The sequence below is a fragment of the Symsagittifera roscoffensis genome, chromosome 2 (assembly GCF_963678635.1).
Source record: "Symsagittifera roscoffensis chromosome 2, txSymRosc1.1, whole genome shotgun sequence".
NCBI classification, from domain to species: domain Eukaryota; kingdom Metazoa; phylum Xenacoelomorpha; order Acoela; family Convolutidae; genus Symsagittifera; species Symsagittifera roscoffensis.
Genome location: NC_087063.1, coordinates 16,878,196 through 16,888,857, shown reverse-complemented (window position 1 = coordinate 16,888,857; position 10,662 = coordinate 16,878,196). Strand labels below are relative to the sequence as shown.

Sequence of the window (10,662 nt, the reverse complement as noted above, 5' to 3'; positions counted from 1 at the left end):
GCAGAGATAGATGAAGACTTGAGGAGATTACTCGAGAAACTGGCAGACGATAAACCCGTGGTAAAAGAAAAGTGTAAAGAGGAACCAGAGGTCACGATATTGAGAGGGAGTGATTCGGATGGTAGCGAGGACTCCTTGAAAGAAAAGAAACCTGATGGAAAAGAAGTCGTGCAGTCATTGGTTGAGAGAATCCCTGAGGACACACTTGAGTGGACTATGGTCAGGAAGAAGAAGGTGGCATTCAAGGAGGAGGCTGAACACCTTGGAGTGGCCCATTGCAGAGGAAAATGCTGAAGAAGAAAATTTGTCCGGGGAGTGTGAAGAACGGGATGAAGACTCAAAGAAGAGCAGCGATGACCAAGAGAGTCTATGCATCATATTGGCAGAAGAGAAGATGAGGCACCGCGACAGGGAACTACAGACGGATCCCTCCTCAGGAACGTACAATTTGGATCCGCAGGAGGTGCGCGGAGGTGAAGAACTTGAGAAAGTTGCAGTATCAAGGAAATCATTCAGGGAGTTATCATGCAACCCGAATGTTAGAACAAACCTGGTGCCAGAAGATGACAGGAAGATCTTGAGGAGGATAGTTTGCGTCAAACTGAAAGATGACATCCACAGTCCCGGAGAAATGAATAGTCAAATAATGGCACTGAAGGAACACGTCAAGGCGAGATATAGGCTGTCAGATCTGATAAGAGCCCAAAAGAATGACAAGATGACAAGCAACCTCTCCAAATGGATCCGGACGGGAGCCAAAGAGAAAGGAGACCTGAAAGAAGACAGCTACAAGATCTTGAGCCAGTTCTACAAAGAGAGCAAAGATTTGCTCTATCACACAGCTGATGGGGTGGTACCATGCAGGAGAAAGTATGAGGAGAGGATACTACATAAGCATAACTTCATCATACTACCACAGTTGTACCAGACGGAGGTGTTATTCAGATCGCACGATCAAATGGGGCATCAAGGGATAGACAAGGTGCAACAGAGAATAATACACAGGTTTGACTGGCCAGGATTAATAAAGGCCTGCGAGAGATGGGTGAACGCATGTCTGGCATGTCTACAGGTGAAAGACCCACGAAGATGAAGTTCCCACTCAAGTCCAATGACAGCTCGGAATTCAACGAGGTTGTGCAGATAGACCATCAGAAGGTCTGCATGACAGAGTCGGGGTATAACCAGATACTGGTCATAATAGACCACTTTACGAAGTTGGCGGAAGCGGTGCCCTGTCAAACAGCCTCAGCGGAGGAGATTTGTGACCACTTGATTACACGTTGGATATCACGATATGGTTGTCCGATGACATTTCAGTCGGACAACGGGAAATCCTTCGTGGGTGACCTGACAAAAGAATTGATGAAGAGGTCACACATTGCTCAAGCGCAATCAACGACTTACCATACTCAGACTAACGGGTTAGTGGAGAGACAGAACAGAACGTTGGTGAACATGCTGAGGGTATATTGCTCGAGATACATGACAGACTGGGATAAATATCTGCCGCAAGTGGTCGGGGGCGTACAACAGCACGCAACATTCGACAACAGGAATCAGTCCCTTCATGATGTTAACGTCAGGGAGAGAGCAATGCCCCTAACGTTCTTTTACCCAGAATACGAAGGGAAAAAACCGTCGCCTCAAGCTTATGTGAAGGAAGCGGTCAAGAGACAACAGGAACTAAACGAGCTCTGCAGAAGGAACACGGCGCAAGCACAAATGAGGCAGCGGAAGAAATATGATGAGAAGATACTTCAAGCTAATACGTATGCAGTGGGAAAATACGTCTGGGTGTTCCAGAATGTTATACCGCCCAAGGGGACGAAAAAACTACTCAATAAGTGGCGAGGACCGTTCATGGCCATGGAAGTACACCAGCAGGGACGGTTCTACCGCTTGAGTACGGGGCGGGCAGCGCATTATGAAAATCCGAAGCCTCATGTACCATCTCCGGAGGACTGGTGCGTACCGCAAAATATGGAGGGACTAGAGTACCTATTGGTAGAGCCAGCATGCGAAGTGAACGAAAAAGGCACCAGCGAGGACGTGAGCAGGGACAATAATAAAAAGATAGAAGCAGGCTCAGATGCGGAATCATTTGCGGAAGAAGACTGAATGACCCGGAGCAGGACGAGCTGCTAAAGTGGACGGAACCAGACTTGCCGATAACAGCAGGAACCAGGAGTGGCAATCGCAAACGGACAGGCATGAGGTACAATAGGTTCGGGGATGACTTCTTGATTGACAAGATACAGCCTGAAGAATTAAGCGAAGAGTCACTGAGTGTGGGTGAATTGGTGGCCGATGATGAATGGCTAATCATCAACGACAGCGAATATGACCCACAGGAAGACTACTCCACGCCAGAACAAGAAACAGATCTCGAGCAGAGCGAGATAGAAAGGAGAGAAAACACAAACTTGAGAATACTAGAGTGGATGTGCGATGTCAAGAGCGGAGGAGATGGAGATCAAAGCGTCCAGCAGGTCGACGTGTCAACAGAAAAACACGTGAAAACGAAATATCGTCTACTCGGTTGGAAAGCAACCGACAGGCCGCTCGAGATACCGCCAGATAATTTAGAACCAGCATCATCGACGGGGACGTCGCTAAATATTTTTGACCGGAGACTGGGGGTAGGACTTACCCACACCAAAAATTTGATGATAAAGAAAATCAGAGAAGTGAGAGAGACCAGCGGGCTGCAACTGGATGAGGAAGAGGCCGAGCCTACCATAGGACGAAACTTCAAAACAAAATTTGAGATACCCAATGAATACTCGGAGAACATCCTGATAACGGACAGCGACTTCATTTTGTCAGACAGGACTAGCGCGATCTGTATAATGGCGGACATGAGCTTCAAATCGAGACTAGAGGCCGACTTCAAGAGAGAATATCAGAACGTGGAGTTTCTATTTACACAGAGACCGCGGCTGGGAGGAATGGCTGCGCTTCCCCCATCAGTTTCATAAGTCCCGTGTAAGTACCTGTGCTTTCTGGTAACGAGGACCAATGAGAAGAAACACGGTAGATCCTGAGCACGTGATGTTGGCACTAACGAGGCTGAGAGACTTCATGGTCGAGAGAAGGATAATAGAGGTCTCGATGCCGGTTTATGGCCCAAGTAGGGGCAAGTTGAGCCCAAGGGAGTTATACGCCATCCTACGCGTGGTCTTCGCAGAAACGGAGATAATGGTACACCTACACAAGAAATACTACTTGAGTATCGCCTGAGTAACGGGCGGACAATGGAGGTCTCCAGTTAGGTACATGGGGATCTCGAGTTAGGTTCACAGGGGCGCCAGTCAGGTAGACGGATTTTAATGTAATTGGCATGACAATTAAATCTTAAAGAATTAATGGTGCTAAAACATGAAATGAATCTGCATGCTCTTAAAAATCTCTAATTGAATTATTTTAGTAAATAATTAATGGGATAATGTTTCAAACACAATGATGGGGGCGATTAGGTTAGGCACAGGATATCTCGGTCAAAAAACTGCATTTTATGTTCAGATTGATTTGCAAAATTGAGTTAACGACCTAGCCGCACTCATTTGAAAAGAAAAAGAAGATCTTGAACGAGTTCACGATCAGCAGCGTTTGAAGGGAAACATTTCTCAATTCTCAAGTTGGTTGGTGAGGTAATTCTCAAGTTGGTTCACAAGGTAATTCTCGAGTTGGTTGACAAGGTAATTCTCGAGTTGAGTGACACGTGAGATCATCTAAAGATTGTGACAATGGCAGTTCGCTTTTGGAAATCTATGCCTGCAGCGCTCAAGAGACCTACGCTCGATGAACTGTACAAACGCTTGAGGGATCTGGACTACACCCAAGTCGATGAGAGGATGGCGGTGATGTTGAACGCCATCCTACAGTTAGAGGCGCAGGGTGAATGCAGGGAATCAGCGACAGAAGCTGTTTTAATGGTTGGCTACACGACGGAAGGGATATCCAATCAAGAACAGATCAGATGGTTGTCCTGGAATGTGGATGGAGGCGTGAGGGGGTTCAACTTGGCGAGGAATCCTGACTTGAGTAACAACAGAGAATATGGTGCGGGAGAATTTCCACTCCCCGCCAGACCGCCAGCAGGGCTCGCGGCCCAATCCACGAGCAGGCCGTCGTCCATGATACGGTTTCAACAGACAGAGGAGGCATTCCCGGACCTCAGCAGCCTGATGAGGGAAATAGAGAGGGCACAAAGGGAGAAGGACAAGGCGAGCCTTGACAGGGATGGCGCGAAGCTTGAGAGGGACCAGGCAAACCTGGAGAGCGATCAGGCGATTCTCGAGAGATATCAGGCGTGGAGTGATCTCAACATGATCAGGGAGGAGTACATGCAAGAACAGAGGGTCCACGAGAACGAGGCGAACTGCGAGCAGCTAAAGTCGGAGATGGAGAAGCTCCAGAGAAGACAACGAGAGCTCGCGAGACAGAAAGAAAAGAGGACACGGACAAGAAAGCCAGCCGCCACAGCATCGACACCTGAATCGCGAATGGAGGTGGATGAGGCTCCTAGGCCCAGCGGCCGGTTCAACTTAGACCGGGCGGCCCAGGAGCACATGAATGAGGGCCTGGAGGTGTCGATACCACCCGAAACGTTACCCTCTGTGCACAGTCTGGATGCGTAATCGGTGCGACCATTGATGGAGGTCAAGCTCCCAGGGTATACCCCTAAATCAATCCCAAGCAGTAGCCAAGCTGGGTCGGGTTCATCACGTCTCAAGGTTCTGCAAGAGAGGTTACAGTCGAGAGCCCGTGACGATTCGGTGAAAGAAGGGCGACCTCCTACTTGGAGGGACCATCCAGTTAGGAGCGTGGCAATCGCGAGCTATAAGAAAAATAAGGATGGCGCATACCACAGGCACAACCGGATGGACTGGCCGGCAGCGCAGCGGGCCAGGAGGGACTGTTTTTATGACGCGGCCTGGGCTGAATATTTCACTCAACCCAGGATACCCGTTGGTGCAGTTCACCTGATCATAGGGGACAGCTTGATACGGGTGCTGACGCGGATCCAGTCACACTGGCAGGTTGGGCTCTTGAGTTTTTCTGAAGCTGCGACACCGCAGATGTTGGCGTCGCTGGAGATGTTGGATATGGTGAAGATGTACACGGTCACTCTGATGATGGGGACCAATGATGTGTCTAGAAGAGAGTCAAGGAAGGCGATGAGGTTGCACGAGAAGATGAGTTGTATTCTTCAAGAGCTGAAGACTTGGTTTGATCCCGCAATACTCACCATCTGTACGGTCCCATACAACATGATGTTTGACCAGCATGCGATGGAAATGAATGAGAAGGTGCGAAATATCAATGAAGAAATCAGGCAGATTCAGCAGAGAAGCGTGCTCCCCGTGAGGTTGCTGGATGTGGCCGATCTGATGGAACACAGCTCCTGCTAGAAACCAGCGGACCTGCTAGAAATGGCCCAGTTCACCTTGGGTGCACCCCCGATCCCTCTTTTCTATGCCCCTAGACCCCTATCCAGCCGTCTGGGAGCGAGAGATGGTTCGAGAGATATTTCATGGAGCAGCCGGACTAGGCAACCAGGGTCCACACCGATGGAGGCTGAGGAGGCGGAGTCTTCCACGCCCCAGAGTTCGCTGGTTTCATCGGTAGTGGTGGTGGACGACAAGAAGATTGAGAGACCAAGACCCGATATTCGGAGACAAGCAGAGGCAAACAAGACCCGATATTCGGAGAGAGTAAAAGAGTTGGGCCTGGAGGATCTGGAGTGCAGACAGGAGTTAGCGGAGGTCTTGGGGCTCAAGGATGTGTCACACGAGGACTTGAGTCGACAACACTGTGTAGATTGGTTGAAGGCCCATGAGGCACACTTCTCGAGAGCAAAGACAATGGCATCAGCAGACTTGACCGGGATCCCGCTGAATTCGGTGATGGGACCGATAAACTACAAACCACTCAAGCAGTTGGGAAGTCCGGGACTTAAGGTGGAACCTCCCAAGCACCGAACAAGTGTAGCCCGAATCAGAGTGGCAACTCCCGCACAATTAAGAGTGGTGGAAAAGCTGCTTGAGCCGGGGGACATGGGGCTCCCGGATGCCGCGAACGAGGGTTCTAGGTAAGCCGATGATCTTAGATATGGTAAACCCTGTGGGACTCACAGTTGGCGAAAACAGTGGCAATATATGATCGATCAGACCCGGGAGCGGCAAGAGTGATTATCGTGGCGGGCTCGGATTTTGAAGGGACGTCTCCTAATTTGTTTTGGCCGGAAGCCTTGGTGTATTTGCTGCCTGGTGCGGAGCTAAATCAGATGCTAACCCTGGTGGTAGCGATCAAATCGAAAATGCCTTGTGAGCCGGAGTTGCTGCAGTTTGCAGGAATGATAGATCACTTGCATTCGGCAGGATTACTGGAGCACCTGAAGGGAGAGGCGCCAACGCCCAAGAAGATCTGGGAGGCGATTCAAACGTTGTGCGCTGCGATGAACGAGGTGCAGGAGTCGGTGTTTTCTAGATTCGGACCCAAGACGAGAGTGGTGTTTACGACGTGCCCGGGCTACGCGAGCATGCCACCCGCTTCGCAGTTTGTGTATGCCAAGTTGATCCTGATAGCGGAAGGGAACGCGTGGCTGGTACTGATAGCTGCCCCTAATTGCGAGGAGCTGACAAATTTGAGGCTCCTGAAGTCAGAACTGGCAGCGGCATGGGCTGACGTGTCTCAGGCCTTGAGGGGATTTTATGAATTGGCAGACGTCCTCATGGTACTGGACGAGCTCCTCTTGCTTGAGATCTCGAACCTTGCTCGACAGTTAAAGTTCAATCCAGAAATTGGGGATGACCCCCCGGGAATTAACAACTTGACAGCGATTCTATGGTTTCGAGGCATGGATTTGACTATCACGAGCTCCACCAGCAAGGCGAGCGGACCGAACAACGAGAGAAAGAACGTGGTTGCGGCCGAGAAACAGTTGGAAGCAATTGCATACCGTCTGATGCAAGAGAGAGGCAGGTGGCCGTTCCTAACACCAAGGCTTGAGAAAGACGCGGAAGAGTGCACCACTCCTCATCAAGCAGGTATGGAACTTCTTGAGGGACAATTGGAAGTTGCAGAGAGCAGGGACATGACAGTAGGAAGATTTGTCACGGCGGCGAATGAAGTTACCATTGGGGGGTTCTGGAGGGAAACGCGAGGGGTGATCTGAAGACGAGGAAGGATCACGAGATCTTGAGATTCTTGAGTCCTTGGTGGGAGAAGAGGTACATGGTTAGAGTGTTCTACGCGAGAGATACCATCTTCGACGCATTCGTGCATGAACTGCAGCACATGCCCATAATTCTCTTGTTGGCCCTGTACTTGGTCTACCCCAGGTATCTATTTAACATGGGTCCGGCCTACATGTTCAGTGGAGATGTGGAAAAACTACGAGTTGACGGGTATTTGACACCAGTACTCTTGACCCACGGAGAGCTGACCGCATTTCATAGGTTGATGAAGTATGGAGAGCCTCTGTCGATGGGGAAAACCCATCCCAGTAATGAGACCTACTCGTACAAGTGCACGGCCGGATTGAAGAGCTGTTGGTGGAGTACCTCTTGATGCAGAATTGATACCTGACGGGAGAAGAGAAGAATCCTAAAACGAAAGAGGAATGGAAGGAGGCGAATGGAGAATGGAGGTATGCCTCTCTTGACGGATCTAGGTCTAGCCATGAGATCTGACCCACTAGGGATGATCAGGGGGCTTGGTGAGGTTTTGACCTGCATCTACGGACCGGCAGTGACATATGCCTTTCCCGACCCGCTTGTGGCGGCGTACCGACACTCAGTGGCACACATGAGCTTAATAAGCGTGCTAGACGAAACCGCGCAGAATTGGTGCAGACAGGAGGAGCTGAGGGCACGGATGAGCGACACAGTGCTCTTCGGGAAGGTGAAAGATCCCGAACTAATGGTATTTAACTTCCGGGGGCAGTTGCATTGCAGAATGGGGAGGAAACGTGAGGGTCCCACTGAGGCCTACCCCAAGTTCTGGAACTTGAACCCCCTGGCAGCGGATAAGCACGAGATCTTGAGAATCCCGGTATGGAAGGAGAGTTTTGATCTAGTGAAGAGAGAGCTAGAGATGATACTAGAGTTCCCGATAGTCAGGAGAATGACACTGGGGATGAATAGCCCATTGATGGTCCCGTCCCTATACGCGAGAGCCATGGTGGAGAAGCAACAGATGGAGTTCACGGACGGTTGGGACCCCTTGTTCATAGGGTACACAGCCGCAGTCTATTTCCACACGTGCGACATCAAAACAAACTCGTGGACGACCCAGGCGAAGAGGATGAGAGGCTCGTTGCCCCCGAAGTTCGAGTTTTGGGATATCTTGAGGACGCTTGATCAGGCCAGACTGGAGTGTATGCTGCCAGTTTGGATGATAGAAAAATTATTGTGGAGGAGGGACACATCGCCTTGAAGGACGAAATGAAGTTCGCCACGAGGAAGTATTGAGCACCCTACGGGCTGGAGCAGTTGGAGATGAAGCAAGGGGAAAAGGAGCTGAATGCGGCAGGCCCCTTATATGTAGCCCTCACGGAATACAAGAAGCAGGATCCAGCTACACCCTCACCCCTATCAGTGGGCACCCCTGGAGATAAGAGAAGCGTCCCGTGGAGACGAGGTTTAGAGACGAACTTGAGTGAAGGCGAGCTGAGTCAGAAAGGGAGAGCATGGATGTGACTCTCAGCGAAGCAAAAAAAGAAATGGAAGTGGGGAATACGCCTGAGCAGAAAGGCGACTTCAGACCTCAGAAGGCAAGCTCGAACAAGGGTTCGACGAATGGACAAACATGGGAAGTGGATGTTGGCAAAGAATGGATCTCGAGCGAGCATCAGGCTATTGGCAAACAAGTGGCCAGCGACCCTCTTGAGAAAATTGCGACAAGGAATACGGCTCGACCTTAGTGGGTGGCTCTGGAGACAATGAAAGAACTGGAGGATTGTCTGAAAAAGCTCGATCGTGGAGTGTCCCGCAAGCGTCGCAATTGGTTTACCCAACAAAAAGCCGAGGTTAACAAATTAGAATTGGGAAGTCAGCTGAAGCGAACTTGGCAGAACTTGTTGCGGGATCACTTCGAGGAAGCGATGAGAACACCTTCGTCCGCATTGCCATTGATGGCAAATCCCTTCGTTGGACCAGCGGGTCTGCCAGTAAATGCGAAATCCTTGGTGGGAGCCACTATCCATTACACATGGCGATGGTAGAGGTATCCAGCCAAAGGATATTAGTAGACAAAGCCTTCTCGGTATCCTAGTGCGTACGACTGGCTCGAATGTCGCATCAATCAAATAGGCTGTTGAAAAAGATCCTGGGAACTGTACCAAGGGAACAAAGAGATGACTTGATTGAAATCTGGGGAGAAGAACTCTTGAGTTCGGAAGGCGAAAACACAAGTGACTTCGAGAGACAGAATACCATCGGGAAGCCAATGAGTAGTGTCCCAGCACAGGAGGAAAGTGATACAACGCATGAGAAGATGATGGAATTGGAACCTCTACTGGAAGCTTCGGGAGAAACGCAATCTCCGAAGCATCAGTATTACACATGGGGAATGCCGATGCCATTGGTTGGCACAAACGGTGTGGTACCCGGAACACTCACACCTCTGTTTAGTGTGGGACGTGCAAGAAATTCGGTCAATCGGATTACCCGATCATCGGAAGAAGGTGACCATCTTGGTAGTGAGCACAATGTTGGAGTTGCGGTGGATCGAGGAGAATGTAACGAAATATCGGGAGTCGAAGACACCGACGGCGGAATCGATATACGCTATTGATTATAGCAGGAGACTTGAGTTATTTGAGACTGCGTGCAAGGTGTTAACCATACCTATGGAGGTCAGGCACATATGGAGCCGCATAAGGTTCTTTCCGTGGTTTCGAGCGACATTGACATCTTGGTTGTATATGGTGACGAAAGACCACATGAAGAGGCATCAGAGAGAATACCGACAGTTCCTGGCAGAGATAGGACCGGAAACCTTCAAGAGATCTTTGCTGACCCACCGAAATGCGATCACGGCGGGATGGAAAAAAGTCGGTGGGGTGTCTAGAGATAATACCAAGGCGAGGGAATCAATACTGAAAGAGGACCTGGCGAAGAATGTGAGCCTGAGCCTGCACAATTTTTTTTGCTTGAACAGGGAATCGAAAGTGAAGGGTTTTCCAAACCAAGCAAAGAGGTTGCAAGAGCAGAGGGAGTGGATGCGATCCTTCGAACAGTTAAAAGCGTGGGAAGAGATTGTAATCAGCTCCGATGATGAGGAAGCGCTGGTAAGGCAGATCACTGTGTCAAACACATCAGGGCTTAGCACCTCATAGGCTAGGAATACGAAATGAGCAAGGGGCTCAGTGAGGGTTTCTTGAGTCTTGAGAAGGAAAAAGGGTGCTCGAGTGTGGACTCGGATGAAATCCGCGGTCACGAAAAAGAAATTTTAACGAAAGGAAATATTGTTATAAATATGTTATATTTATTATATAAATCAAAATGCTGCATGACAACTTTCTGATTGGATAAGACAAAAATAAATTTTAATCATTAGCTTATAAAGCGGAAATTTAAGGTGCAGGTATATGCAGATTTTGATTGCTGTTCAGCGACAGTGTGTGACAGTTTTGTATGGTTGTGAATTTTG

At 49.6% G+C, this 10,662-nt stretch overlaps 1 protein-coding gene across 1 annotated transcript; it reads left to right on the top strand.

The window, feature by feature from the left end:
* Window positions 1-1,089: 1,089 nt before the first annotated feature.
* Window positions 1,090-2,121, top strand: LOC134839719 (uncharacterized). Its single transcript, XM_063855341.1, has 2 exons — window positions 1,090-1,467; window positions 1,663-2,121. Exons 1-2 carry the CDS (start codon window positions 1,090-1,092, stop codon window positions 2,119-2,121), a joined length of 837 nt encoding a protein of 278 aa, XP_063711411.1.
* Window positions 2,122-10,662: the final 8,541 nt, after the last annotated feature.